Here is a 27,480-nt window from a genome sequence, read left to right as displayed (position 1 = left end):
CCTGCATAGACTAGCAATGGCAAAGCTCGCTTCTCAACATTTGCATTTTGGGTGGTCGAATCCGCCTTGGGCAGCGTCGCCAGAATTTCCAGGACGCGGGCTTCATTGTCAGGAGAAAGCTCCAACGAGGCGGTGAAAGCCTGTATATTTCCGGGCGCAAGTTCGGTCCCATTCGAGGGCAGACTTGCGGCCATGGCCCCTAGAGCGCATGGTAGCAGGACAGCAAAACGAGTGAACAACATGACTTACCCTAAAAATAAAAGACCAGCAACTCGATTCCTGAACACGTTCTTCAAGTAGTACAGCGCGCTCTAATCTCAAGCTGCCGAAGCGATTCAATATGTCAGCGGTCGGACATGCGAACGCCACGAAGGAGCCACGATACCACATACAGGTGAAGGACGGCTCGGCAAATACGCCAAACGCGTTCGCGCGCAGACGCGACGTCGTGGATTCGACGACAGAGAGAACCTCGGGAGGCTCGTGAAGTTCAAGATATCTTCTACGTGCGCCTGTCAGGTTTCGAAAGTCGTCTTCGAGGCCAAGACGCGATGTCAACCATATGTGTGTGACTTCGAACCCGACGACCACATCTGAGGGTCGTCAATGTCTCCAAAACAAGGAAATCTGAACACGGAAGGTGCTACATAGCCAGGGCCCTGTACGGTCGCACCCGCATAATTATGCGTGTCAGCTATTAGCTTTGCGTGGAGCATGTTGGTGGCAATAGATAGGTTGAGTTGAGCCAAACTGTTGGGTGACATTTGACATTTGACATGTGGGTCTGTGGCGCGGTCGCTCCCGCAACTTTATCCGGATAGCACCACCCACCAGCCAAGCACTTTCGACGGCTGCGGACTTATGACCTGGCCTGTCCAAGCACCTTCGTACTCATTTCGAATCCCGATGCATGTAATCTTGCTTGTCCCATGGCGACTATGGGTCGTCAGAGGCCAGAACGTCGTGGCGGCTTACTTCAAGGACGGCAGCCATGTGTCGTCGCTGACTTTTACTCCGCTGGGACCTAGGTGTAAGCCCTCGAGGACGTTTTCAGTAACAAAAGGTACCTGCTTGACTCATTCGTCATGGCTTTGCCGGACATTCCACTCTCACCCCCGCCTACGGTAATTGACGATACACACAAGCACTACGATGTCGCGACCGCGGTGCTTGTTTTGATGATAGTTGCGACGGGCTTCACCGTTGCGCGCTTCTATTTGCGATGGAAATCACATACGTTTGGCTGGGATGACTGGATCATGATACCGGCAGTGGTGAGCATAACAGTGTTCGAAGAGAAAGTGGACCTCGTGCTGAGATCAAACAGCTATTGTACATTGGCCATAGCATCATGATAGCGTACTGCAACCTTCATGGGGGCACAGGCAAGCCGCTATGGGAGATTACGTTGGGAGAGTACTCGATCTGGTTTCAGGTGTGTTGCGCTCTGTCCAGAAGCAGTAGACATTTGCTAATCAGCTCTCCACTAAAGGGCGTAGTTGGGACTGCATTTCTCTACCCAGCCATGACTGCGTGCATCCGTATCTCGATTCTCCTTTTCTACCGACGTATATTTGGCCAAGCAGAGGCCGTAGTACGCCTGTCCATTTGGGCTATGATCGTGTTGAACTGCGCATTCATCGTAACATTCGAGATCATGCCGGCCTTTATCTGTACACCAATGTCGGCTGGCTGGCGCAATCCGTTGACTCGGAAGTTACACTGTAGGCAAGACGAGTTCTACTACCTGTACAACATTGGCCTCTACAGCAGCGGACTTGGGATGGATATCATACTGCTACTCATGCCCGTCTATCCGGTCATGAGGCTACAGATGTCGCTCAAGCGCAAACTGGGCGCTCTGATCATGTTCATGCTTGGTGCTTCGTATGAGTCCCCGGCCTAATCATATAATTTTCAATCACTGACTGGGAACAGAGCTTGTATTGCCGCTTCGTATAAACTCGCGATTTACGTAACGCAATGGGGGCGAACAGGTACGATCGATCCAAAGTGTAAGTTCAATCCGACCTAGTGCGCAACCAAATCAAGCTGACAGACCCAGGGTGGCACACTCAAATGAGTCGCGCCATACCTCCCCAGTGGGACAAGTACGGCTACACTTTCTGGATACCCACACACGTCGAGCCCACGGTTGCTATTATCGGCTCATCGCTCCCCGCACTGCGAAATTGTCTCCAGATACCGTTCCAGAAATTGTCGTCGGCTATCTCGGAAAGCAAGGCGTCGGGTTACAGTTCGCGCGCCAGGAGAGATGATACAGATGGCAAATCGTCGCAGAGCAAATACACAAAGATGCGAGGCGGATCGGCAGCTCCATCACAGAAGCATGTCGAGCTTACACCCGTACGCTCGGTGAAACCGGCGTGAGTATCTCGCATGTAGCAATATTTTTCGCAAAAGAAATCCATTTTCTACCAGACCGCCCAAGCAACATGCGGACTCGAGAATTTTCTGTGGACTTCTCATCTGCACCGGCTCGCGGAATGCCTCCATTCTAACTTCAGCATCAAGGATCGACGGGAGAATCTCGACAACGCGGTAACTAATCACTGATACGCGATGACACCACAAATGCTTCGACCTGGTACAAAGCCTCGTGGATAGGTTCATGTTCGCGTCTCGCTGGTCGAGGATACTATCAAACTCAATTGGTAATGAGATTGTCGATAGGTGAAGTGAGGAGGTAGTCGCAACAATTCAAGAATAAATTTAGGACCAATCAGCATACCAAGCCACTATAAGTAGTTATAGCTTGCCAGTCCGCGAACTCGTGTCTCTTCGCACAGTCACCTGCCTAGCTAAACGACTGTAGATCTAGACTCAGTAAATTGCGGATTATAGCGCCGGCATTGACTTGTGAGCTACCCTTCACAAGACAAGTTCTTAACATATATTTTCAGGGCAAAATGCAATACTGTATATTATTAACTGAAATGAGCTACTTTGGAGACGGTGCTTTGAGCCCCTGCAGATCGACTTCGTCTTTCTCTAGAGATTGTTCTCTCATCAGCAACGAGAGCAGCGTTTCCAACCCCGCAAAGGCAGCCAATACCATCCAGATAGTCTAAAAAGCATCCTCGTATGCCCCTATAACGACATGCATGATATCCCCTGACACGTGAATCTCCCTTGGTCGTGGTATGAAACGTACAGCTTGGCTTGCATGCTCTAGTATGGCAAGTTGTTCAGGTAGGTCCGTGAATGAGGAGAGACTTTTTTTGGAACAGAGAGCTGAAGACAGACGAACAGAGAGTTTGAAATACTAGTGCACTTCAATGAAGGTTGCCTAGGATTCTGCATCCTCGCTCTGTCATTCAGTAGCGATGATCCATGGATCATGTTAGACAACCCTAGCAGCGCATCATACATTTCGAACTTGGTTCGACGAACTGACAGTACCGAAAACTGGCTTTGCGCTCTTAGCCAAGTCTTTGTCCGGCATGTACCCTTCGATCTTCAGACTTTGATGCCGGCTGGCAACGCTGTCTCAATTTTGCCCCTTGCCCTGCAAATGTGCTAAACATGGTTTATGGTTCTAGCTTCATCGACTTGGACGCAAGAGATAGCAGTCAGGACTTTGCCAGTGTGAAACAGGTCAGGTTTGCTCTTGTACCTTTACGGGTCTCGGCGAGAAGCAGCGTCTAGGCTTTGATGTATCTGAGAGAGTTACGCTAGTAAAGAAGCTAAATTCTGTTGATTTGTTAAATTTGAGCGAAAGCGCAGCTAGCAAATAGCTTGGGCTACTTATAATCCTGCAGGCTTAGCCGTTGCTTAGCCTGGTCGGTTTTCGAGGACCATTTCATGGATAGCTGAGGTCTACCCGGCGCTGACGAGGATGTACATAGGATAACTAGGTCGGTCAGCTTACTCATCTGCGGTTGGTCGTAGATGCCGAGAAACAATTAGAGACGTGATTCAGCCTCTGATCGAAGATGGTGGGTCGATGATAATGATGAAGAGCTAGCTGTTCCGAGAGACAAAGCGTTCTCTTGCCACAATGGCTGTGAGTCTTACAACATCAAGTGTGGAAAGATTCACAGACTCTGAAGCGAAGCCAACTGCGTTGACTGCCTAGAACGTTGCCCTTGCATGCTAGTAGATGTGAGTTTTGTGGGTCCTCAAGGCTCCCGCGGAGCAGCGTGTCTTGTGCTTGGAGATGCAGACATGGCGTCTGGTCTAGTATAGCGATATTGATGGTCCAGAGCTGGTCTTGATGCGTACAACGTCTTCTTTGGAAGGATTTACCATAACCTATTGTAGAAGAAGGAGACTTTGTATGCCCCTATCAAGAAAATAAATCTGGCTGAATGAAAGGCATAGATAGTAGCAGATGTAAAGACGCCAACACGTTTGCGCGTGAACAACTTTTTTTCGCGTAAATAAGGACAAGAAAGGGCGCTCGCCAGTGAGACAGCAGGTAGAGCGAGGCGTCTGTCCGCCTTGTTGGGCGCTGTTCAAGTCAATGACGTTTGGCCATGTTCCAAGGTTGTGTTTCATCGCTTGCGGAGAAACCGGCGGCGAACACACCAAGGAGTAGCGCAGCGTAGCGACTGCCGAAGCCCGTCACCAAGCTGCAATGCAACCAAGAAGGCGATGCTGGATGGACGAAGGATTGAAGGTGAATATGTAGCAGTGGAGGGGGTGGCTTCAAAGGGCCGAGCCGCATGCACTGGGGGATGAGGAGGTCGATTGTGATCGCTGAGAGGGGCCAGGAACAGGCTAGCGCGAGAATCAGACGCGCCAATCCCGTGTCTTGTCAGCTGTTTCAGGATCACAGGGGGAAAAGCCGCCGGGGGTGGGCAGGGAGAGAGAGTGACCAAGATACTGTAGCCCAAAATAATTCACACAGCACCCTTTAGCACCACCACGACCGCCGATTCCACGCCTCTGTTCCCCCTCCTCTCGACCTTCTCGCCGCTCGCACACCCTTCTCTCCCCCCTCATTCCTAGTGCGACAGCGACCCATAGACTTGCATGACGTTGAACCGACCGCGCACCTTCTCCGCACCACCGCCGCTCCTCCCTCGAGAAACGAACGCCCACCGCATGCGACGCTGATAACATTCCCTTGCTGGACCACCGACGCTCTTTACCGTATCCATTCTTCCTTCACCGCGCGCGCTCCACACTGCACCCACGGACACTGCGCTCGTCGTCCCTCCCACCGACTGCGCCGCAGCCTCATTGGCGACCGCTCGACGGCCAAACGCGTGTGGGGGTATTGAATGAACAGCTGGATATGAGCTAGGATGACGCGCCCAGAGATAATCAGAGCAGGTGCGACTCCGCCTGTTGAAATGCCTACCTAGACCTTGCTGATGCTGACGTTTGCGGGCAGACACGCACGACCTCCAAAACAAATCATCGCCCACCGCCCAAGACCACTCCCTCCAACCCGAGCGGCCCGCGCCACTGGGAATCGGCCCCGCCGCACCCCACCAACAGGCCGCTATCCGAAACGTAGAGGAGGAGCGGTCTACGGAAGAGGCACGCCTGCAGAATGCCTGGAGCGATGCGGGAACTGCGCTGCGAGAAGACCCGGGCTCAGACGATGACCGCACCGTGGTCAACCACGCCAATGGCCACAAGGGCACACAGCAGGATGAGCAGGCCATCAAGCTGAACGGTGGCGTATCTGGCGACGGCGATGGCGACGACGCAGACCTGCAGGACGCCGATGAGGACGACGAGTCCGAGGACGACATGATGGACAAGATCTCGAGCTCGCCCTCGATAGACGATGGTGGGTGTTCCTTGCCTTCTTTTACTGCGACCTGGCCGGCAAGACGAGAGTCGTTGACTCCACAATCTTCGCCGTTCCACTCGACAGTCGCCTCTTCTTCCCCTTTCACGAACACGCCTATTCATTTTCCTATTTCCTTTCGATCTTCTCCACAACTCAAATTCCAGTCAACGGAGCATCATTCTGGTGAGTATGCCTGGACAAGGACCACCACCGGATCAAACGGCGCCAAACCAAGCAGGGAGGTGGGTATGAGCCCGAGGACGAAGCAGCTGAAGCTGGTCGAGCGCAGACTACAGATAGTACGGGAAGACTCGGAGGGATCACTAATATCGGAATATGACGACGACCAGGTAAACCGCATGCTAGCGCCGCTCCACAGCGCTCCTAGCAGCCCCCCAGACGACCCCTTTGTGGAAGCCACCTCCAGCCCACCCCGGACTCTAAACGGTACCCCTCCACCCAGGTCCAAGTATCCTGAAGACGAGACCGATTCCTGGACCACCGACAGTGACGCCGATTCTTGGGACGAAGATCTGGACCGAAACAACAATGATGCATCCAATGACGTCTCTTTCTCTGATGATCCCCGATTTGTCGACTCAGGCTGGGGAGGCGAATGCTTACGAGAAACAGAGGACATCGACTTCGAATTCGTTTACGCACTACACACCTTCGTCGCGACCGTGGAAGGTCAAGCCAATGCAACAAAAGGCGATACAATGGTGCTACTTGATGACAGTAACAGCTACTGGTGGCTTGTACGGGTTGTCAAAGACAGTAGTATCGGTAAGTCACACGAGTCTGGCTGCAGCACTTTTCTGACTTAAAGTCCAGGCTATCTACCCGCTGAACACATTGAAACCCCCACAGAACGATTGGCGCGACTTAACAAGCACAGAAACATTGACTTATCGGCAACGATGCTCGGGGACACCGCGGAAAAGTCGAAGAACCCACTCAAGAAGGCGATGCGCCGAAGGAACGCCAAGACCGTGCAATTCGCACCTCCGACCTATGTCGAAGCCTCGGATTATGACTACTCATCTGACGAAGGCGATGACGAATTGTTTGGCGGCCCGGAGCCGGCACAAGTGCAACAGCAACAACAACAAGATCAGCAACAGCAGAGCGCAGAGGCCGAAACCGAGCAAGAGGAGGGCTTGAAAGTGCAGCCGCTAAAGGTCAACGGCGCCAAGAAGGACGCCAACGGCCAGCCTGAAACCGATGCAAGGAGCTCAAGTGAAGACCCTACGAAGAGGGATGAAGACCCACAGAGAGGAAGCGAGGACATGTCTGATCAACCATTGGATCCTAAAATCTCACGGAATGGCACACTACGCAATACCGACTCGTTCTTCAAGGACGAGAACACCGAAACTCGGAAGATTTCCCTCACGCCTAATCTGCTTCGCGACGATTCGAGTACATCTACAACTGGCTCCCGTGAGCGCGGCCCTAGTCTTGAGAGTTTGGAGAAGAACGGCTTTGCAGACAAGGTCAAGGACAAGAAGGACAAGAAAGAGAAGAAGCCCGGCATGCTCAGCGGCCTGTTCAAGCGAAAGGACAAGAAAGCGAGGCTTGATTCCATTGACAGTGACATTGAGAAGCCAGAGGAAGTAGACCGCAGTTCGCCCCAATCCAAGCCCTCAGAAGAGTCAACGGAGCGCCCGTCAGCTGAGCAGACTGTCGCGACAGCAGCGCCGCAGCGACAACCAAGCAAGGGAAAACTACAGAAGGCCCAACGCACGCGTGATGATTCTCCACAGAAGACGAAAGGTATACTCAAGACCGATAGTCCAACAGAAACCATGATGCAGCCAGAGACCACGCCAGATGCGCCGAGCACCAAACCAGCTGTACAGGAAACGGCATCGACCATGCGTTTGGTAGCCCCGGAACAAGAAGGCGAGGGAACACAGTCCGTGGAAGAACGAACTGTGGCTCCTGTCAACCGCTCAGCCTCGACCTCTAGGAACCCTTTCAAGTCGAAGCCTCAACAAAACGGCGAGGCGAAGCTTGAAAAGGTCAAACAAGCGAAGCAGCGCGTCCAGCTGGATGATTTCGACACCGACTCCGATGAAAGCAATGATCCCTTCGCCGATCCCGACGCTCAAACGAGGTCTGCTCAGCCTGAGCCCTCCCAGAATACGGGTCGTCTTTCTGAATCGCCAGTACATGTTTCTGCTGCGGACGCACAACCGTCAAGCAAATCCATGGCCCAGGAACGGGAAAAGGAGCCCGACCCTCGTCAACCTCCAGGTCTCACGACGGACAATTCGAGCCAAGAAACAAGTTCGCCCATCTCAACACCAACCCCCGACGATAGCCCCATGAAGACCATCCCTGAAAACAGGACGGTCTCTACCTTGCGCTCTGGGAAGACTCCTTCACCAACGAACCTGGCACCAAACTCAAATCCGATACCGGCGCCCTCGCGACCCGCTCCCGTACCAGGCAAGGAACACGAACCCTCACCGCCCATCTCTTCCGACAGTACCATGCTTCCCGCATGGTCAGACGCTAGCCTTCGAGCATATCTCGACGATGGCAGTGACATCAGAGACACCCTCTTACTAGTAAACGACACAACAGGCGTTGTGCCTGTTGGAAGGGATCACCCGCTGATGAGAAACCTCTTCGTCGAGGAGACCAAGGCGGTGCAGGGCCTTAGCGGCCAACTCGATAGGTTGTTGAATGGCCTGATGGAGAAGAGGATGAAGCGAGCTGGTAGTGCATCTAGCAAGATGAGCACTGCAAGTGGCAAGAGCGCGAATGCGAGTTTGCATTCGTCGGGACGATAGTGACACCAGTCTGGTTTGGGAGGAAGTGGACCACTGACAAAGTTTTTGATGTACGAAATCCTTTTCGCGCCATGTTTGTATACCCTAGGGGATTTTCTACCGCTGGCGTTTTCCCCTTTCTTTCTTCTTTCCTTGGCGATGGGAGGCATGGTTTTATTACGTGGCAAATGATACTGGGACATACACAACTTTTTCCGATTTTTTTGTTGAGCCGCGCGCGGCAAGAGCCTGGGTTTCCTGCCTTACTCTTTCAGTTTTGGTTTTTTGTCTAGTTTTTTTTATCTCTCGCTCACTGCGTGTGTGTCAGACTAGAGTAGAGTAGCTCATTCCTCGTAGTCTTTTTCTTCTTTCTTCGGGCTCATCTTGAGCGCGAGCCAAGTATCCTTGTTCGTATTATTCGGATTCGGATGGGGGGCTTTTTCTCTAACTTCTAAATACCACTAGTCGTCGATTTTCTTGCGTAGTGTAGGATAGCATAGGATTGGAATACCAATGTTCTTGTTCTATATGTTTATGCTGCTTCATCGCTATCTTTCAATAGAGGATGGACATAGGAGTTGTTGAACGACCTGCCTCAAAAGTTATGTTTCGCTATTCCATTTTACGCTAGCCATCAAGCCCTGCCTCTCATCTGGGGAATGCCCAATGCGATCATGACCATGGCTGTAATATACATGGCAGGGACGAAAGCATTCTGCAAGTCAGTTTTGCTGATAAAGACCAGCCAGAATACAATGAAGCCCAAACCCAGGGTAGTCAACGCGCCGAACCATATAAGAAATTTCCATAATGCCCAATCTGGGACGGCATACATCCCCCACGCCTGAGTACCCCCTTCCCAATTGTCAATATGCTTTACATGCTTCGGAAGCATCAATACTGTAAAGTCGCCTCGTATATTTTCCGCGTTCGCCATGCCGTCACATATCTGGCGCGCCGCCATCTTTCGATGTATAGCCTCGTCATGGACTATCTTATACTCATAGTCTGTGGGCTTTGGAAGGCCGTGTTCTATCACCTCCACTATGTCCTGATGAGGCACGTGGTTGAAAAACTTTAGGCGAATTAGCTTTTCGATGCATGCGCAGCACAAGAATGCAGTCATACCTTGACAAATTCCACATTCTGACATGTTTTCCATGAGAATATTCGACCTTTCCACCCTCGAATCCGGTCATACTCTCGGCGCAAGTTTTGAATGAGTGACTGGTCGTTGTGGAGGCAGTTTTCATGCGTGACTGACCGCCGAATCGTCTTCAGAGTTAACCATGGTTGTTCAACGCACCAATAAAGCTCTCTCAATCCGTTGGAAGGATTCGGGGGTTTCGTTGTGATTGTTATCAGCGGATAAGAGCCTGGTGGTTGAAGTGAAGACGTTCCACTAGATGAACCAGGAGGAGACGGTTTAGGGCTCATGGCCTGAGATTGACCAGCAGAGTGGGAACCGGGAGTATAAGCTCTGCTGGGGACCGTGGGAGTTGATGGATCTTTCAGAGGAACACAGGACTTCATGTACTCTCGTGCCTTTGCTTCCCCAATATCTAGAGAGAGTTCTCTTCCGGACCACTGCGTATAAATCAGTAGCGTTGATAAAGTATAAGCACGTAGATGCTGCCACTTACTGTCCACATAATGCGTACGGTTTGGGGTAAACATAGTCTTGTTCCATGCCTCAATGGCCACCAATCGATGCGAGATTGAAGCCTGTTCTCAAGTCTCGCTTTCCAATTGTCGACTATGCTGGGTTGAGGCGTATCGGCAGATTGGATGAATCGCACCGCTCTCGCACCATCCCAAAAGACACAGTTTGACTACAAGTCTTTGTTAACGCAGCAACCCAACACGATTCATTCGTCATATGCTCACCCGACGAAGGGTTTCCGCCACTGTTTTCATATCGGGTCTTGAAGAAGCCCCGCCCAACATGGTCTCCAAAAGAGGTGCAATCTCGACGGCTCTCGGGGAGTCCCGTCCCAACCAATGAAGCCACGTGAGTACTTCAGGCTTTACCTTCTCGCCATCATCTAACCGAGTCGCTGCAATCTCGTCCGATGTAAGATTTCCATCTACAGTCGTGATAAACTGTCGAAACTCCTTTACGCCTGGACTTCCATGGATGAGAAAGGTCATGAGTTCAACCATCACCGAACCAAATTTCCAAACATCTCCTTGGACAAGACCTGTGGGATCAACAACCAAGGACGGGTCTGCTTGAGCCTTCTTGACCTCTTGACGCACTTCTGGGGCATCGTATTCCCAAGCCGAAATGGCTTCTAGTGTGCCTAGCGTGTGAGTTGTTGTGCCTTCCAGATTGAGAGCAAGTCCAAAATCAGCGATCTTGGCCTGGATATACGGACAGGTGCTGTCGCTATATAGCAGAATATTGGATGGTTTGATGTCTCTATGCACCGTCTTGCAGCCGTCGTGCAGAAACTCAAGTGCACTTGCTAAACCTTCCATTTGACCCCACAGTGTTTGAGAATTGCGTAGCACATGTGGCTCTTCCCATGGACCTGTGCCCCTGAGAAGATATTTGAGATTGCCGAGGGCTAGTGGGAACAAGAAATTCATTATCCGTCCTGTAGTACAGGCCCCTAACAGTTGGACGATGTTCGGGTGCTGAAATGGCTGGGTTTTGCAAAAAGCCTCGTATTCAGCAACGAACTGCTTTTTAGTCGCCTTGGGGGAAAGCCTCTTCACGGCTACCTTGAATAGCGGTCATTAAACACTCATGCGGAAAATGATAAATCTTGGATACTTGGTCTTACTTTCTGTGTGGGCGGCGTACGTTCTGCGAGTATTGTGGATCTCAAGTAAATCCTCGCATCGACAGAGTATACCTCGGATGACATACCTAGTCCCACTAAGTCTTTCTGTGAGAAAAGGCCGTATGCGCCTAATTCCTCGTTTGCGAGTAGATCGATATGCTCAATGATTTTTCCACCTGGAAAGGGAAGTGAAGGAGACCCTAGTATTTTTAGAATCTTATGCCCAGAGAGCATGCTTTCGGTTGCCGATGGAACTTCTGCAAGGATTTCAGGTACCACATTGTTACCAAATCCATCATCCTCATGGGAACGCAGTGCATCAATCTCTTCCTGTCGATCATTCAGTACGGCTCACGGCAACGGAAAGCTGTCAGGGCCGGGGTTACCCACCTCGTCTAGACGGCGGGGAAGATTGTATATTATCCATGACCCCTCTCGTAGCTAAATTATCAGCGAAGGACGCTGAGTTTCAGTGCCTAGTCATACTTCGATCTTGAAGTCCTTCTTCTCGAAGAGTTCCCAAAGGAGATCCGCAATATCGGCATATCTTATGTGATATGAGGCAAACGTTTGTGCATAAAAAGACTGAGAATTCATGGTAGGAGTCAATTCGGCGATTCCCTCTATAGTATTCAAGTGTTATTTATACAACGTGAGCCATTTTTCAGGCCCTGACGACGTGGGCACCGGTCAATGATTTCGTCTAGTGGGTGGGTGACAGGCCAATCGCAAATCACGATGCCTCTGACGGCCCCGCCAGTTGAGCCTCATTGGTATGCAATAGGAGGCCAACGCCAATGCTGATGGCTGTCTAGTCGCCGACTTGACGATGATGCATGGGGGCGTAGTAGACGTGTACGCGGATTGGCCCAAGATATGCGGGCAACCCGAACGAGACTTACACAGCAGCAAAGTTGGCTAAATGCAGGCTTCAGCTCAAAGGCTTCCTGATGTGAGAGTGGTGAATGTTCAATGAGTGTCCGACCGCCCTTACGGGGTGGTAATAGAACATATCTGAAATGTAAAGCATTACGGAAAAGAGATAGATTCAGCTAAAGTTCCCCCCGCTGCGTCACTACGTAGCGGGGATAATTTGAGTCAGGGGCCTTGCGATACTTCTTAGGAAGTAAGCAAGATCTGTGATGTCATGGCCAGGCTGGGGTTTCATAGGTACCTTAGAAGGCCTTGTTCGATCTCGCAGGAGCCGCTGTGATAACGATAGTGAACAAAAAGGATTCATATGTCTGATTTGACCCCTCGAGTTGATGACGCGCATCTAAAAGTGACGCTTAAGGAACCTCTTGATGATGTGGCTCGGCACGTGAGCCATGTTAGTGTTGATCAGGCCTAGTGTAGATCAAGAGGCCTGTGCACCCAAGGGCTTACCTAGGTAAGCTATTCACCGAGTCGATCAACATCTCCTTCAAATCGCATCCAGCCTAGACACTAGGATGAGGAGTATTTCGCAAATCGCTTGATCGAAGCCATGGAGGAGGCAAACGACCGCCTAGCAGAGAAAGTGCAGGCCCTGAGCGACATTGAGCTTGCCGTGCTGGTCTGCCTTGTCGCCGAGCAACATTGCATTATCGAGGCTGGGAAGGAGAGTATCAATGATGTGCAAGCAGAGCTGAAGCTGGTATGTTAATCTGGCCGACTGGTTGTGGGCTGCATGCTAATGGCGATAGGTTGCGTCTAATGTTTTTGGACTCACGTGCGCGGTGCTGGACTGCGATGAGAATACGACGCTTGATGACTTCGGTAGTGGTATCTTGGTGAAGGACGACGGCGAAGACTACTTTGGCAAAAATAACGGGAGACTTCAAGGCGAGGTAATCGTTTCCCACAATCTGCGATACTAGCAATTGACATTGCAAACAGTTTTCGTCTAAATCAGGCTCACCCAGAATGCCCGACCGCCGGATATCAAAGTCGCCCAGGCCGTTCAGTCCGCTGGACAGTCGGAGGATTGCGAACATTGTTGTCGCCAAAGATGTGAACCAAGCAAGTTTGCAGGTCCAGATCCAAGCACTAGAAGTTAGAAGCGCATTTCCATCACGCTTCTGCCCAACTGACGCCTCCACAGCTCATACGAGGAAAGCGAAACTTCACGAGGACTGCGGTACATGCTGCACCGAAACCATTTCTGTTCATCGCCCTGAACAGTACTGGTACTCCGCGCTTGACGATGCACCTAGTATGAAAAGTTAAAGTCACTTTGTTGTACAATGCTAACACGGCACCAGAACGATCAGTTTTCTATTTCACACCATCATTTAGTTAATGATGGGCTGCCGAATCTTGAAGACCTGCAAGAGCAGGCGCTAGCATCAGAGGACGGTGCATCGACCTCGTCGGTGGTGCATACTCCTCCGTATGCCCCTGTGAGGGATAAAGCACAGGCTATTATGCTTCCACCTGAGGTACGTCCGAAAATACTAAGTGGTGTGAGTACGCTGACTGGTCTAGGATCTCACCCACTTGACCACACTCATGTCACAAGTCAAAATTAGCCCCGAAGTGCGGGCTTATCTTTACAATATCGTAGTCTTTATGAGGTTGCATCGAGCTGTTGCCGGTGGTATATCCGCAATGGCTACGAGACATTTCGATACAATAGCCCGGTATGTCACCATCTTTGCAGGAGTTCACCATGTACTCACACTTTCGCAGCGCGCTTGCTCCCCTCCACGGCCTTGATTACATGTCTCCATCGCTAGTCGCCCTCGCTGCCCGCAAAGTCTATCCACATCGAATCGTCATCACAGCACCGGAAAACGAGCGGAGCATGCAATGGGGCAGCTCGCTCGAAGCTGTGAAAGCTGTCCTGGAAGGCGTCACTGTTGAGGACGTAATTGAAGAGGTACTTCAGTCAGTAGAAGCTCCATTGTAAACATCTTTATCCGGAACACGATCAAACAACCGTCAAACGTTGCTGACTGAGAGAATTAATCCTTGGGAAGTAAGGGATGAGTAAGAATGCAGCAGGCTGATCGATCTTCGGCGATGGATAGCGATTGGCACGAAGCGGGGCATCGCCTGCCCCACTACAGGGGCGGCAAGAAACGCGCCCAATAAGGCTTGGACCTCGATTTCGAGACGGCGCACACAATCGAAGTACTTATATCAACGCCGTCCTGCCCTTGATACGCATTAATTGTGATATATATTATCGTCTGGCGTCGCAATGCCTCCCAGCTACTTTGACCACCTGGTCCCGGAGGCGAGAAACGGGAAAGAGGTACTGCCCGGTAGCCAACGTCACTCCGACGCGACTCCGCTAACTTCCTCTCTGAGAGCGAGCCTGGGGATCAAGACGCAAAGAGCATCAATAGTTCCAATAGCAACGAGGATGCCCTAGAGGTAGCTACTCCGCTGTACTCGCTTCAATCTCTCTAACAAGCTATTCGTAGGTAACTTTCGAAGGTGGCACCGCGCATCGTCGCAAAGCTTCCCTCGCGCCTCCTCCCACTACTTTTGCGAACATACCTTCCCGTCCTACAAGTGGACGTCGGTCCACGGGCTGCATTGTACACACACTGCTTGAGAAGCACGATGGGAAGCCGATCGATGACACGGAACAGACGGCATCGCATGAGGGACTCGTCGCAGAACACCGAATTGACAAAGACCCGCTCTCGCATGCCGGCCAGACACACCACTCGCGGCTGTTGACCAAGAACCAGATATCGGAAATGGCTCTTGGTATTAGGGAGCTCTCAAAGAAGCTGGCGCAAATCAGGCTCAAGCTCAATGTCCGGAATATCTTCATCCTGGCCAAGGCACACGACGAGACACTCATCAAGTACACGCGGGAAACGGCCGACTGGGTCTTGGCCAAAAACTCGAGGTACAACGTCTACGTGGAGGACAAATTGGAGAAGAACCGCATCTTCGATGCTGAGGGTCTCCTTGGGAAAAATCAATCATATCAAAGCCGTCTAAAGTACTGGACGAATGAGTTGTGCGCCAAAAGGCCGCAGACGTTTGACATAGTTTTAGCTGTAAGACATGCGAGAGCTGAATGTAGCATAATAACTGACAGTTGCAGCTTGGTGGCGATGGCACCGTTCTCTACGCATCCTGGTTGTTCCAGCGCATTGTGCCACCTGTCCTCTCCTTCTCACTTGGATCCCTTGGCTTTCTAACGAAGTTTGACTTCGATCAGTACCCATCAACTCTCAGTCGCGCATTCGAGGAGGGCATCACAGTCAGTTTGCGCCTCCGCTTTGAAGCGACGGTTATGCGATCACAGGAAAGGGAAGGACCACCCCGCGATCTAGTCGAAGAGCTCATAGGAGAAGAAGCCGAGGACGACCATACGCATAAGCCCGACGGAACGCGCAATATTCTCAACGAGGTGGTCGTAGATCGGGGGCCTAACCCAACCATGTCGAGCATTGAACTTTTCGGCGATGATGAGCACTTCACAACAATACAGGCTGATGGCATATGTGTCTCCACGCCCACGGGAAGCACAGCATACAATCTCGCAGCAGGCGGCTCGCTCTGCCATCCAGACAACCCAGTCGTGCTGTTGACCGCGATATGTGCGCACACGCTCTCTTTCCGCCCAATTATTCTGCCAGACACGATTGTGCTTCGCGCTGGCGTACCTTATGATGCGAGGACCAGCTCTTGGGCGAGCTTCGATGGGAAAGAACGGGTTGAGCTAAAGCCAGGTGATTACGTCACCATTAGCGCGAGTAGGTTTCCATTTCCGAATGTCTTGCCCTTTGAACGGAGACGGACGGATTGGATCGATAGTATAAGCAGGACGTTGCAGTGGAATTCGAGGCAGAAGCAGAAGGCGTTCAAAGAGTGGAGCTCTTAGATTAGACATGAAATCACATCTTGCGAGAAGTAAGATGAAACAGTCTGCGTACGTTGCGCTTAATTTAGTTCCTACTCTCGCCAGCAAGGTGCTTCTTTGGACGTCTGTTAACCACCCCACGAACCAAGGCTTTCAAATAGACGCTTTCAGTCAAGAAGGCAATTTATCATACGAGCCAATATCGCCAGCGCGTCATCGGGACAGTCAGCCAGCCTCAGCCTCGTTCAGCCCTTCATCGCCAAGGTCGACCAGCCGGACTGTGAACGCGAAAGGCTGATCGTACCCTCGTATTGTTGTCAGAAGGCTAGTATCTGCTTAGGACGGGTTTCAAGCTGTGGAGACTCTGGGCCCAGGTACCGCGCGGCCTCAAAGCGCGCAGGTGTTGGAAATCAACTGTAGACAATACGCTCGAGCCCGCCCAAGAAGGGGCAAAGCTGTATTTGACATAGGCTATTTGCTGGGCACTAGGCTGGGTGCATACCTAGGTATATCGTGTACGCTAATTTCAAGGTGGGACACCTCCAGGGCTATAAGTTTGGTGGCGATTAACTATACCCAGTTAGTATTAGCCCCCTCTCTCACCAATGATGCCTCCCCGAGCTGGGCGGCCCTCCTGCACGCGCTTCAGCTCATCAGCCGGGCCCTCATGGGAGCCTGGTCGCTGCTAGCCTTCTATCATTACCTTACCGCCGACTTAGCTTCTTGTCGTTCAAAGTATGACCGGGGATGCTGCCCAACGCTGCCTCTACAAAGACTCTCCGAGCTCAGATACAAGATGAACTCGCCCGTAAAATCCAAAACTCGGACAGCATCGCTGACGCCTATATTCGATACCAGGACATTCGGCAAGCCTGGTCTGGTCACGACACGATTCAGCATGCCTTGCATCCAGTCCGTCTATCGCCTGCGGACATTGATAGTATTCGTGACCGTCTTCTGGAGTACTTATCGATCCTCGTGTACATCGGCGCCGACGAATTTCTTGACAACTGCCGTGATTACTTCTTCGACGTACAAGGGAACGTTCTTCATGACGATTCGAAGTTACCGGTCAAAGAACAACAAGTACCGCCCGTTGGAAGTTTCCACCTCCGGCAACGATTCTTCAGCGACCAATTCCTCTTTAAGCCGGTAGGACCTCCACTCGCTTATTGTTAGTTTTCCAAACTTACTAGATTCGCAGGAGACACTTGTTGAATCATCAATAATAAAGAATATTGATAGCCAGCGTCGACTTCCATTTGAGTTCATCTCAAGAGATGTGTTTGCGGGCGCATACGGCAAAGTAGACAAGATGGGAATATCGCCTTTCTACCTTAATACAGTGGATGGCAACCAAAACCCTCATGTAAGTCCATTGTCCGGAATCTTAAGTACTTGCTAACAACCCTAGGTGAAATTTGTCGCATGCAAAAGGTTTCATGCCTCGAGCTCGTCCCATATCGACTCGAAACGAGAACTAGATAATCTACAGGTCTTGAAAGAAAGCATCACGTCTCACGGACATATTCGGATACATTTAGCAATCCTTTTCCATAAGGGCGAACATTTGATCCTGCTGCCATGGGCTGACCACCTTGATCTTGACATTTTCCTCCTTGGAGGCCACACTTTCATGGGCACAAAGCTTTACGATTTTAAACTGCGATTTCATCAGATTCAGCCAGCAACCATGATCAACGACATCTGTACCCAGATGTCTCACATTGCTGATGCTTTAGAGTGGCTTCATAAAGGCATTCTTGGGGGGGCGCAGCGAAATCGAGTTTATTTTGCGCATATGGACCTGAAGCCGAATAACATACTAATTGACACAGATCAAGCGTCGACTGTGGGAAAGTGGGTCCTTACGGACTTCGGTATTTCAGCCTTCAAAGAAGATGACTATTCAGCTCCCACCAATCTTCTGTCAATCCGAGATTTGTACGAAAACTTGACCATCAAGACGACTCCGCGCCGTGACCCTGGCGCTTACCAACCTCCCGAAATTGAACATATCATCAACAGGTCCTTGGGACCTGGTAGCAACGCTCATCCAGGACGTGCGGGGCGAAAAGGTGATATTTGGTCCTTCGGATGTATCTTCGCCGAGGTCCTTGCCTTTGCCCTTGGCCAGACCCCTGCCGTCGAAGATTTCCGGAAGTATCGCAAGGGGTTGCATAAAAATGATTATTTCTACGAAAAAGTCCCGAATCAGACACTTGTCCTACACAACCAGGGAACATCATATCAGGTACGCTCTGAAGTGAGAGCCTGGTTGGGCAGGCTACCAGAAACATATTCGTTTCCAAACAAAGCCATCGACTGCTGTGTGCAAACAATCCTGGACATTCTTGTGGCGGACGGTTCGAATAGGCCCAGAGCGCATGATTTAGTTAGAAAGATGGAGCATGTTGCAAACCATGTAATCACTGCCCGACGTCCCGGGCCCCTTCGAAACTGTCCATTGGTAAGGCATTCACCGCAGCTACAGGTTCCACCACTGCCAAATGAAAATCCCGTCGACTCATACACATCGTTACAACACGAAATCTCGCGGCTTCCGTCAATCAAGAGGACCAAGACTGGATTTGAAGAGACCCTCCTCAGTAACGGTACACCTTCATTCGGAGGAGAGAGTCACGTATCTAGGTTTGCAATGCAAGGTCCGGCGTCTGAGCCCACTTCTACACAACTACAACCTACACTGAGTCCTGTAGCGGATAGTACACAACGCTTCGAAACCAACCAAGATAACACTCAGTTCTCACAAAATACTACTCCTGACCGAATCAATTCACCCAGAGGATTAGCAATCAATCTAGGAAAAGACGACCCAAGTGACTCGTCTTATGAAGACAAATCATCGGGGTTCAGGCCATCCTTCGCCAGAGAATCCAGATTAGACCTCCATGGAGTTATACTCAATCAAGACAAGCTGCGTGAGACTAGGGATCCGGTAGAAGTCAGTATAGCTGACTTATCCAAATCTGAGGTTCTTTCAGTCTCGCTTTGTCCATCAGGACATCGCATAGCCTTTCTCGTCACACGACCGAAAGACATGCATCGATTAATCTACCTCTGCAAGATCTCCTTAAACACGCTAAAACTACAACCCGATGGATTACCCATCAAATTGCCTCTAGGCCCAGAGTGGAGTCACATAGTACAATCTGGATGCAATCACGTCGTATGGGGCAATAGCCGCGGAGGAATCAAACATGTAAAGAGACGAGGGCTCGATAGCTTCGACATAGCTGACGATCAGATGTAGGTTTACATGGGTAGCGGAGTGATCGAGCGCGCAAAGTGGGATTCGACGCAGCACTCGTGGCTAGCGGCGCTGGTCGCGGTCGCAGTCTCCAAACATGGCTCGGTTGCGTTTGTTGGAACTAAGAATATCTGCTATGTCAACTTAGCGTCAGTAATATTCATCAACTAGACTATCTCTGTAAACATCAACCTAACTTATAGTAGAGACATTGCAAACTTCCGGTCTCTTGACGTCGAGCAGGAACACACATTTACTCATGGTGCCTTCAACGACGACGGCACTCTTCTATACGCATGGGCATTCGGTCGACCGGACGATCGCCTGTATGTTTGGCGCATTGATGAAGCTACGAGAGATTTGGTCCTTCCTACAGACTCGGAAGGAAGCTATGAGTCGGTATGGCAACGCCCCCCTCATCTGACGCAAGTACTGACGTTTTGAAAGAAACAACAAGGAAAATCGAACACAACTCTCATTCCTTATAACAGCTATTTAGGTTGCATCATACGTGCGCCAGGAGATGTTTTCTTCCCAGCTCAAATCCGCAGCACGCACCGTGGAAGTAGTACCACTCTTCCAAAGATGACTACAATAATTCCCAAGACCGTTGCAGCTTGCGTGTATGGCGATCACTCGTTGCTTGTAGTTGAGAAAGGCATTTTACATACGCGCATCCGAGAACATCGTATCGTCGGCGGCGCTAATCACATCATCGAAGCTGCAGCGAAACGGCCTATGGTTGAATGGAATTTTTCCGCGGGGAAGATTACGCAAATGAGAGTGGTCCATGTACCAGACACCGATGATCTGATGATTATACTTTGTACTCTGGAGAACAAGGTGGTCTTGATCCCAATCATCGCGAGAGAGACAAGAAGCTGAGAGAACCGCTGGCCAGATCTCACTAAGTTGTAGAGTTCCATCTATGCAATAATCTTAGACTATCCACATCGAATCACCCTCATCCACAACCATCGAGCAATTTTAGAATCTGGAAGATGCATGTAATTGATCCAAAGCAACAGAATTCTCGCAAACTCCGGTCATTGATCCGCCTTTTTCGAAAAGACTACAGCTGAGCGACTACGTGCTTTCATCTGCCACGGCCAACGAAACGTTTTCCGCTTCAATTTAGAATCAAGATACAAGATTAGCACGTACACGGCACCTGTAATAAAAATGAGAGGAAGCCAGGTTGCAATGAAGATCCAGAAGTCGGGCGAGATCTCGAGCTGTTTTGAGATTGGATTGAAGAGGAAGAAGTTCATGCCGAAGAGTGTCTGGCCAGAAAGTCAGCAGTCCTTCTTACAACAGGTGACAATAAATGGAATTCACTCACAGCAATAAAGCTCCCTGGAAGATATACTGCAGACACGAAGGTTATGATCTTCACGGTCGCGCTATCGTCAACGGTGTCTTCGGTAAGCCTCTTTAGGCCTTCGGTCAAGTCACGCAACTCCGTGTCAATCTTCGCCGCCTCGAGCTGGTTATGTAAAGTCAAAGTGTAGCCGACCTGCACTGGTTAGCATCGTGATCATACAAGCTGGATAGCCAAACTCACAAGGTCAATCAAATTTTGCACCCTACCCTTGAGCACATCCGCACTTTCGATATATCCTCCCATCTTCGACTCATGTGCGCTCAGTTCATCCAGATTACTGAGTAGCCGAATCGACGATCGAGATAGTTGGCCAAGAAGAGCTAAGTTCCCTGAACAACAAGCGCGTGCGAAGAGGATGAAGTCGTTCGTATTACGCAACCGTTGAACCCTTAAAAAGCTCGACTTCGGTTCTGTGCGCTCTGGCTGTATGACCATGGCAAGGTTGTTCTCCTCAGCGAAACGTTCACCAATATAGCGGAAGTACCAGCGCCAATTGTCAAAGTATTGAGAGAAGAGCAAAGTATGCAACAGGAACGGGTTGTCACAAAATCCCGCCCGTGTGGTCGGATCATTCTGCAGCGACTTTATCGCAGTTTCGGCCAGGGGCATACGAATGGGATGCAACAGGATGATTACATCGATTCCACCTGTAGAGCTATGGTGGTGGAACACACCCGTGTGCCGTAGGGACCAAGGATCTTGACCCCCACGTTGATTTTTCTCGACATAGCGAATTTGGTACGAGAGGTCGCAATCACCAGATAGCTTTCTAGTGATGATAGCGTTATTACTGCTCCCCTCAGCCAGGTTTGGATTCTGACCAAATGACGCGACGACATTTGAGAACTCATGGTGGACGTGGTGCACTTCAAAAACGTGTTCTAGTAGCGCCTGGGTAACTTCCAACGGTGATATAGTCCTCCGCGAGTACACAGAACTGGGTTATTGTTACTAGCGAGAATTAGTATTACGATAGGGACCACTTACATAATGCGGACTCTTGTTCTTTCGAGAGGGGGACTGTCGAACGCGTTGAGGAAGACTTCGGGCGAAGTATACGGCGTTGAGATGTAATGGTCTAGAAATTGTCAGCCACTGTTTATTTGCTATATCAGATGCATTTTTGCCTTTCGCAACATCTGTTATTCTGATATTTACTGCATTGCTACCGTCTTTCGCGAGCACATTTGAATTCGGAAAAGACCATGGCCAGACACGAGGCTGGATATTGTGTGACGACATCATGCGCAATGCTGGGTAAACTAGAGACGGTGATTCCAGACGACGACGTGTATTATCTACTCATATGATACCAAAGCACAAACCGGTCAAGATAGATGTCACTGAATGCTGCGGTCGAAAATGAAGCCTGGCAGGCTGTTTTCATTCACGATTATCCCGGTTCTGAAGGTGGCCACACGGCGAAGTCCGTGTCATACGACGCGGGCGCAGACTCAGCCGCACCTCATTTCATTCATCGGTGACCTAACTACCCTCTGATAGGCTCGCAGCACACCCAACTCGTATAATGCGACTCTATTAGGAGGACCCCTACGACTCTGCGGAGCCTCATCATCCTGAGCTGCCTAGCTATTCTGTATTAATTGCTTTCACATTTTCCTCAATCTCTTCAATGAGACGACTGAAAATTCAGTTAGCTGGGGGGCGAATGGCTTCGTTTCAAGAACTACTAACGTAATCTCCTCCTAAATTTAAATTAGCGGAATCAAATTATGGCTTTGAATGCACATACCTCTTCAATTTTCTCTGGTGCCTCAAAGGTCCATCGGTCGCAGACATGCTACGCGTAAACTCATTAGAAACGCCCCTTTCATTAGGTCTTTATCCTGTACCTCGACGTTGAACTCATAACTAGGGTATTCCTGCTCATACTTGGCCCTGAGAAACTTCTCCAGATCTTCAGCCAGGGGGATGTACCGCGTCTGAACGGGTTCGATGACGTTGAGGACCATTGTAGTGCGAGGATCGGAACAGCGCCTTGAATACTGATAGTTAAGGGGGTGATAGCCATGAGCAGTTTTCCGCTCATATTATATCTGTCTGCCTTTCCGTAATTTCAGCCGCCACCCTCGTCCTTCACACCAGGGCTGCAAAAGCAGAGGCCTGTTATTGGATAGGCCACGCATCACACGCGAATCAATATCGCCATCGCAGCCCCCAAAATCCTCAGCCTGCCTCAGCCTGCCTCAGCCTGGTCGAGTCTTTCAATGCCATGAAAAGACGAGCCTGCTAATAAACGACCAGCATATCCTGCCAGCTTATGCCCGTGATATATACTATCCTGTATTTTTCTTTGCATTTGAAGCCTGAAATTGAGAAGGGATTCGACACCATGTCTGAGCACAGCCAGCCGAGGCTTAAGTGAGTGCAAGCGTGCGGTTCGGGTGGCGGGTGCTAGTGCTGATTGGTATTAGGCAAAATCTCCAAGGGTGGATGATCTTCGTACGACTCAAACCCATCTTCCTCTCACGCCCCGAAACATTCGCATTGCTTATGAACATAGCTGATAGTGTGCATCACAGTTTATCGTCATCAGTGCCGTGATAGGCACCGGCATATTTAGCAATGGCGGCTCTTCTGTTGAGATTGCTGGCCCGGGGGGAGCACTGTTTGCACTTGTCATTATGGGTGAGTGTTCTTGTACTCAAAATCATACCTCAAGCCTAAATTCATTGCTAAATTGGAGCAGGGGTGATCGCCATCTGTGTGGCAGAGAGCCTGAGCGAGCTAACCCAGCTGTTTCCTGCACCAAATGCCATTGTCGAGTATGTACGAGCCTTTATCGACGAAGATTTCGGATGGGTGATTGGTATCGCCTACTGGTACGTCTCTCAACCCGATTTGAACAGAATAAATCCTGATATATTGCCACTAGGTTCACATACTCCTCTATCTTCGCAGCGCAAAATTTAATGGCAGCAAATTTGGCCGTTTACTGGGGTCTTAAACCAGTGTGGCAAATTATAATCTTTTATTTCGTCACCCCCGGGATGATAGTCGGGATCAACCTAGTTGGAGTCGGCACCTTCGGGTGGGTTGAGGCTGTTGGTGGAATTCTCAAGATTGTTCTTGTAGTGGGGATAACCATTGTGCTATATGTCATGGCCGGGCAAGGTGAGGCGAGCTCCTCTAACATGTATAAAACTTGATACTGATCAAAGTTAGAGCACCATTGGTCCGAGGGCCGTAAGTTCCTTTCCCTCCATTTCTAGTTCTAGAGGTGGTATTGATTCTTCAAGCAATCCAGGCCGGATTTGTATATAACGAAAAGTTCACGACGAACAAATACAGAGCTCTAGCGTAAGCGATAAGAAACCTTCGTGGATCGAGGATTGAACAATCAAAACTGACAGTGTGCTAGGTACGTTATTCCAATGGTCGCATTTGGCTTCCTAGGTATCGAGACCGTTGCGGTCACAGCATTCGAAGCCCGCACATCTAGATCCTTGCGGCTGCCTTCTCAATCTATCGCCTACGTCACCCTCTTATTATACTTTCTATGCCTGCTTGGCCAGTGCCTAAATGTCCCCTGGACTGACAGCCACCTACCGCTTATCTACGGTGGCATTGGCGACGGGGCCACTGATACTAAGGATCTCAGAAATCCCGCATCCAGCAGTCTTACAATTCTAGCGCTTTGGGCCTGGGGAAAGAAACACCTGGCCGGCTTCCTCAACGGCGCGATGATATTTAGCGTGCTTTCCGCTAGTAACACCTCGCTGTATGTGGCGTCGCGTACCTTGTACGGCGTTGCGCGAGATGTCCCAACCAGCAACCTACTAGGTCGACTAATTCACGGTCTATCGGTCGTTGTACCCAAAACGGGTGTGCCAGCTCGTGCCCTGGTCTTCTCGGCTTTATCGTTCATCTGGCTACCATTCGTCACTCTTAAAGGTGGCTACGCTGTACAATATGTAAGTCGCCTGTAGCAAGTTAGCTGCTATTGGGCTAACTGATGAACCAAGCTCATCGAGATAATCCAAATCTCCTCTAGTGTAAGCTGTCTTATAGTCTGGGCGTCAGTGTCTTTTGCGTATTTACGCTATTACATATGGTTCGTCTCCTTTTTCCCCTATTATCGCCCTCCGCCTATGTGTCATTGACCTCGCTAGGCTCAAACACTGCAAAAAACATCTAGTTGGCGACTACGAGCAATTCAGGCGCAGTACCGGCACCTACAAGCCATTCACCCTCCTCGCCTTTGCTCAACCCCTCCCGGCCATTATATCTATCGTTGGCTGCCTTATCGTCTTCGCATTCTGCAGTGCGACTTGGTGGGACAAGGAAGTTACTTTCTCGAAAGTCGCGATCGGCTATGCAGCTCCACTTATTTTGCTCGTTCTATTCATTATCTTCAAGATCATCAATCGCCGACTTTGGATTCGCACTAGCGACGACTTTTCAAGTCTTTCGCAGACGCTGGATAGGTTGAAGTGGTACAAGCTAGATGAAGTAGACATGTCACCACAGCGGCATCACGAGGAGGCAACGAGGGTGTTGTCACCGCCGCAAGTGGCGTCACCACCAGAGGGGTCGACACTGGAACTGGTGGAGATTGGGCCAAATTGATAGTGTGAAGCTAGCTATTTCTCTCTCAGTCATGTCAGTATTCAAGCTCAAGTGGTCATCACTTACTATGAGACTAGTTTCATTTTTCTTGATTGGATTTTGGAATAATATAATAACGGATCTCGTCTTGTTGATGTGTCTCAAAAGCTAGAAATTTACCCACCTATGTATGATAGTCCTTAAATCAGAGAAGAAGAAGATGTGAAGCTCAAAGAGGTCTGCAAATTATAAATGCAGCATTACAATATAATGCATAGTATGATACCACGACTGTCGGTTGCAGCAACTATAGAACTAAGTCCATCTACGTAACAGCGATGCTGCATGCATTCGCGACACCATGACCTTCTCCACTGTGCTCCAGTCGATCATGCCATCAGCCCCACCCAACGCTGCGGGGTCGTGAATTGTTGTGTTGTGGCACAGTGACCTCTCGTGTTCCCACTCTACTTCGTATCGGCCAGAAACGCGCTAAGACGCCTGCGCACAGGCCGCGAACGCCGAAGAAGTTTTCTCCTGTATCGATCTTTGCACTGCACACCCACGCTATTGGTTACCCCACCGTGTCGCCGAAGTCCGCTTTCCGTGCACAATGCCTTTGTTCGACTCCTTGTTCTCTAAAAGCCCTCCCCCGACGAGCTCCATTGGCGCCGTGGGAGCTTCGGTTGGAGCAGCTGTAGGCGCTGCTACACAGCGCGTGAAGCTTCCTGGGTTCGGCAGACATCTGCTCCGTGGCATGCAAGCACATCAATTCTATATCATCGTTGGGGCTGCATCTATTAGCAGTCTACTTCTCTTGCGATCTGTCGCCGGATCTTCGCACTCGAGGACTCTCAAGCCTATTCCATCGCCTCGCGAAGTTCTCCCCCCGGAAGTCTTGAGGGCATCGCCGTATCCCCCCGATGCATTGGATGGTGCACGGGATGTAGAAACACCGTATGGCAGCATTCGTGTCTATGAGTGGGGGCCAAAGGATGGAAAACGTGTGCTGCTCATCCATGGGATGTCGACACCAAGCGTTGCACTAAGCGATCTGGCACATAAGCTCGTCAAGAAAGGTTGTCGCGTCATGGTGTTCGGTACGTAAAGAATCCTCCCAGACACGTATCCAATACGCGCTGTTTCATGTCACGTGTGGATTTATATTCTTCTGGTGTTGAATCATCCTCTAGCAGAATCGCCTGTCCATTTCCTTATTTCCCTTGTTTAAACAGTATCGCATCACTTCGCTTTGCAGCTGTAATTCTTCTGACAATATTAGATCTATTCGGTCGTGGGTACTCTTCTGCTCCAGACCCAAGGGTTTATCGCTATGACTCCGCCCTTTACATAGCCCAGATCTCGATGGCTCTACAATCTTCTCCAATAGGCTGGTCTTCCTTTGCGATCGTAGGCTATTCACTTGGCGGTGCTATTGCCGCTGATTTTGCCTCTTACTTCCCTAACCTGGTCCGTGGACTCGTTCTCGTCGCACCGGGAGGACTGATCCGCACGAACCATATTGGATGGCTAAGCAAATTCATCTACTCCCCGGGCGGTATTCTTCCCGAGTTTTTCGTCAACAGACTTGTGTCAAGCAAACTGCACAAGAACCCTGAGCTCGCAAGCACTATCGAGCCAGACGCGCAGGCCGTCGAAACTGGAGTAAGGTTCAATGGAGTGAGCCTTTCCGAGAGTCACGGCTCGGTTGCTGAGGTCTTGGACTGGCAGCTACAATACCACAAGGGATTCATACCTGCTTTCATTTCAACCATGCGGTATGCTCCACTCCACAATCAGCATGATCGGTGGGGCGTCATTAGAGAGAACATCGAAAGAAAACAAGGACGTCTCAAGGAAGTTTGGTTTGTGCTAGGTGAGATGGACCCAGTTGTTGTCGCAGAAGAGCTTATGGAAGACGCGAAGAACGTATTAGGTGAAGAGCTTGCGAGATTCAGGTTGGTCAAAGGTGTTGGCCACGAGGTCGCGACCGAGCGCGCGGATGAAATCGTCAGAGTCGTCAGCAGGGTCCTTTGAATAAGTAGTAAGTAAATTGCGAACGTATATCTACAATAGACCATCGATTTCAACTACATTCGTTGCTCAT

General features: G+C 50.3%; 11 protein-coding genes across 11 annotated transcripts; 8 read left to right on the top strand and 3 right to left on the bottom strand.

The window, feature by feature from the left end:
• Nucleotides 1–1,085: 1,085 nt before the first annotated feature.
• Nucleotides 1,086–2,391, top strand: K460DRAFT_402241 (uncharacterized protein; the record flags this gene model as incomplete). The annotated part of the gene is made up of 5 exons (XM_040936510.1): nucleotides 1,086–1,274; nucleotides 1,328–1,435; nucleotides 1,493–1,887; nucleotides 1,939–2,015; nucleotides 2,066–2,391. 5 exons carry the CDS (start codon nucleotides 1,086–1,088, stop codon nucleotides 2,389–2,391), a joined length of 1,095 nt encoding a protein of 364 aa, XP_040789434.1.
• A 2,790-nt stretch (nucleotides 2,392–5,181) lies between these two features.
• Nucleotides 5,182–8,878, top strand: K460DRAFT_49388 (uncharacterized protein). Its single transcript, XM_040938456.1, has 4 exons — nucleotides 5,182–5,301; nucleotides 5,363–5,767; nucleotides 6,404–6,556; nucleotides 6,605–8,878. The coding sequence occupies exons 1-4, from the start codon at nucleotides 5,274–5,276 to the stop codon at nucleotides 8,569–8,571; spliced, it is 2,553 nt and encodes an 850-aa protein (XP_040789433.1). The 5' UTR covers nucleotides 5,182–5,273; the 3' UTR covers nucleotides 8,572–8,878.
• A 282-nt stretch (nucleotides 8,879–9,160) lies between these two features.
• Nucleotides 9,161–11,936, bottom strand: K460DRAFT_392356 (kinase-like protein; the record flags this gene model as incomplete). Its single annotated transcript, XM_040935883.1, has 6 exons — nucleotides 9,161–9,625; nucleotides 9,679–10,137; nucleotides 10,194–10,382; nucleotides 10,438–11,277; nucleotides 11,340–11,669; nucleotides 11,826–11,936. 6 exons carry the CDS (start codon nucleotides 11,934–11,936, stop codon nucleotides 9,185–9,187), a joined length of 2,370 nt encoding a protein of 789 aa, XP_040789432.1. The 3' UTR covers nucleotides 9,161–9,184.
• Nucleotides 11,937–12,825: 889 nt separating this feature from the next.
• K460DRAFT_280504 (uncharacterized protein) lies at nucleotides 12,826–14,229 on the top strand (the record flags this gene model as incomplete). Its single annotated transcript, XM_040928408.1, has 7 exons — nucleotides 12,826–12,975; nucleotides 13,025–13,168; nucleotides 13,218–13,373; nucleotides 13,423–13,533; nucleotides 13,583–13,759; nucleotides 13,806–13,960; nucleotides 14,010–14,229. 7 exons carry the CDS (start codon nucleotides 12,826–12,828, stop codon nucleotides 14,227–14,229), a joined length of 1,113 nt encoding a protein of 370 aa, XP_040789431.1.
• A 248-nt stretch (nucleotides 14,230–14,477) lies between these two features.
• Nucleotides 14,478–16,221, top strand: K460DRAFT_362997 (ATP-NAD kinase). Its single transcript, XM_040932746.1, has 4 exons — nucleotides 14,478–14,577; nucleotides 14,634–14,699; nucleotides 14,750–15,340; nucleotides 15,388–16,221. The coding sequence occupies exons 1-4, from the start codon at nucleotides 14,524–14,526 to the stop codon at nucleotides 16,168–16,170; spliced, it is 1,494 nt and encodes a 497-aa protein (XP_040789430.1). The 5' UTR covers nucleotides 14,478–14,523; the 3' UTR covers nucleotides 16,171–16,221.
• Nucleotides 16,222–16,819: 598 nt separating this feature from the next.
• Nucleotides 16,820–20,372, top strand: K460DRAFT_303759 (kinase-like protein). Its single transcript, XM_040929956.1, has 6 exons — nucleotides 16,820–17,301; nucleotides 17,354–17,518; nucleotides 17,564–19,372; nucleotides 19,424–19,569; nucleotides 19,627–19,819; nucleotides 19,868–20,372. The coding sequence occupies exons 1-6, from the start codon at nucleotides 16,897–16,899 to the stop codon at nucleotides 20,303–20,305; spliced, it is 3,156 nt and encodes a 1,051-aa protein (XP_040789429.1). The 5' UTR covers nucleotides 16,820–16,896; the 3' UTR covers nucleotides 20,306–20,372.
• Nucleotides 20,373–20,385: 13 nt separating this feature from the next.
• On the bottom strand, nucleotides 20,386–22,241 carry K460DRAFT_49333 (uncharacterized protein). Its single transcript, XM_040938455.1, has 5 exons — nucleotides 21,932–22,241; nucleotides 21,792–21,882; nucleotides 20,985–21,741; nucleotides 20,763–20,936; nucleotides 20,386–20,703 (listed from the first exon to the last, which is right to left on the bottom strand). The coding sequence occupies exons 1-5, from the start codon at nucleotides 22,047–22,049 to the stop codon at nucleotides 20,467–20,469; spliced, it is 1,377 nt and encodes a 458-aa protein (XP_040789428.1). The 5' UTR covers nucleotides 22,050–22,241; the 3' UTR covers nucleotides 20,386–20,466.
• Nucleotides 22,242–22,394: 153 nt separating this feature from the next.
• On the bottom strand, nucleotides 22,395–22,777 carry K460DRAFT_402234 (uncharacterized protein; the record flags this gene model as incomplete). The annotated part of the gene is made up of 4 exons (XM_040936509.1): nucleotides 22,395–22,446; nucleotides 22,500–22,510; nucleotides 22,558–22,605; nucleotides 22,658–22,777. 4 exons carry the CDS (start codon nucleotides 22,775–22,777, stop codon nucleotides 22,395–22,397), a joined length of 231 nt encoding a protein of 76 aa, XP_040789427.1.
• A 412-nt stretch (nucleotides 22,778–23,189) lies between these two features.
• K460DRAFT_254644 (uncharacterized protein) lies at nucleotides 23,190–23,458 on the top strand (the record flags this gene model as incomplete). Its single annotated transcript, XM_040927409.1, has 2 exons — nucleotides 23,190–23,267; nucleotides 23,348–23,458. Coding segments are annotated over 2 exons (189 nt in total), but the record flags the coding sequence as incomplete, so codon positions are not given.
• On the top strand, nucleotides 23,247–25,640 carry K460DRAFT_362993 (uncharacterized protein). The gene is made up of 9 exons (XM_040932745.1): nucleotides 23,247–23,267; nucleotides 23,348–23,453; nucleotides 23,515–23,647; nucleotides 23,701–23,939; nucleotides 23,991–24,016; nucleotides 24,067–24,125; nucleotides 24,187–24,739; nucleotides 24,791–24,879; nucleotides 24,938–25,640. Exons 2-9 carry the CDS (start codon nucleotides 23,450–23,452, stop codon nucleotides 25,392–25,394), a joined length of 1,560 nt encoding a protein of 519 aa, XP_040789425.1. The 5' UTR covers nucleotides 23,247–23,267; nucleotides 23,348–23,449; the 3' UTR covers nucleotides 25,395–25,640.
• Nucleotides 25,641–25,928: 288 nt separating this feature from the next.
• K460DRAFT_362992 (alpha/beta-hydrolase) lies at nucleotides 25,929–27,465 on the top strand. The gene is made up of 2 exons (XM_040932744.1): nucleotides 25,929–26,473; nucleotides 26,656–27,465. Exons 1-2 carry the CDS (start codon nucleotides 25,987–25,989, stop codon nucleotides 27,408–27,410), a joined length of 1,242 nt encoding a protein of 413 aa, XP_040789424.1. The 5' UTR covers nucleotides 25,929–25,986; the 3' UTR covers nucleotides 27,411–27,465.
• Nucleotides 27,466–27,480: the final 15 nt, after the last annotated feature.

Source organism: Cucurbitaria berberidis, assembly GCF_010015615.1.
Source record: "Cucurbitaria berberidis CBS 394.84 unplaced genomic scaffold K460scaffold_2, whole genome shotgun sequence".
Classification (NCBI taxonomy): Eukaryota; Fungi; Ascomycota; class Dothideomycetes; order Pleosporales; family Cucurbitariaceae; genus Cucurbitaria; species Cucurbitaria berberidis.
This window is presented reverse-complemented; position numbering and strand designations above follow the sequence as displayed.

Bases quoted from the DNA above. Each gene is read 5' to 3' on its own strand.
- K460DRAFT_303759 (XM_040929956.1), top strand. From the start codon at position 16,897: ATGCTGCCCAACGCTGCCTCTACAAAGACTCTCCGAGCTCAGATACAA. The intron at 17,519-17,563 runs GTAAGTCCATTG...TAACAACCCTAG, and splicing joins ATGGCAACCAAAACCCTCAT to GTGAAATTTGTCGCATGCAA. The intron at 19,570-19,626 runs GTCAGTAATATT...AACTTATAGTAG, and splicing joins ATCTGCTATGTCAACTTAGC to AGACATTGCAAACTTCCGGT.
- K460DRAFT_362997 (XM_040932746.1), top strand. From the start codon at position 14,524: ATGCCTCCCAGCTACTTTGACCACCTGGTCCCGGAGGCGAGAAACGGG. The intron at 14,578-14,633 runs GTACTGCCCGGT...TTCCTCTCTGAG, and splicing joins AGGCGAGAAACGGGAAAGAG to AGCGAGCCTGGGGATCAAGA. The intron at 15,341-15,387 runs GTAAGACATGCG...TGACAGTTGCAG, and splicing joins CGTTTGACATAGTTTTAGCT to CTTGGTGGCGATGGCACCGT.
- K460DRAFT_49333 (XM_040938455.1), bottom strand. From the start codon at position 22,049: ATGATGTCGTCACACAATATCCAGCCTCGTGTCTGGCCATGGTCTTTT. The intron at 21,742-21,791 runs GTAAGTGGTCCC...ACAATAACCCAG, and splicing joins AGAACAAGAGTCCGCATTAT to TTCTGTGTACTCGCGGAGGA. The intron at 20,937-20,984 runs GTGAGTTTGGCT...TAACCAGTGCAG, and splicing joins TGCAAAATTTGATTGACCTT to GTCGGCTACACTTTGACTTT.
- K460DRAFT_362993 (XM_040932745.1), top strand. The intron at 23,648-23,700 runs GTACGTCTCTCA...TATTGCCACTAG, and splicing joins GTGATTGGTATCGCCTACTG to GTTCACATACTCCTCTATCT. The intron at 23,940-23,990 runs GTGAGGCGAGCT...GATCAAAGTTAG, and splicing joins ATATGTCATGGCCGGGCAAG to AGCACCATTGGTCCGAGGGC.
- K460DRAFT_49388 (XM_040938456.1), top strand. From the start codon at position 5,274: ATGACGCGCCCAGAGATAATCAGAGCAG. The intron at 5,768-6,403 runs GTGGGTGTTCCT...TACGAGAAACAG, and splicing joins CTCGCCCTCGATAGACGATG to AGGACATCGACTTCGAATTC. The intron at 6,557-6,604 runs GTAAGTCACACG...CTTAAAGTCCAG, and splicing joins TGTCAAAGACAGTAGTATCG to GCTATCTACCCGCTGAACAC.
- K460DRAFT_362992 (XM_040932744.1), top strand. From the start codon at position 25,987: ATGCCTTTGTTCGACTCCTTGTTCTCTAAAAGCCCTCCCCCGACGAGC. The intron at 26,474-26,655 runs GTACGTAAAGAA...TGACAATATTAG, and splicing joins TTGTCGCGTCATGGTGTTCG to ATCTATTCGGTCGTGGGTAC.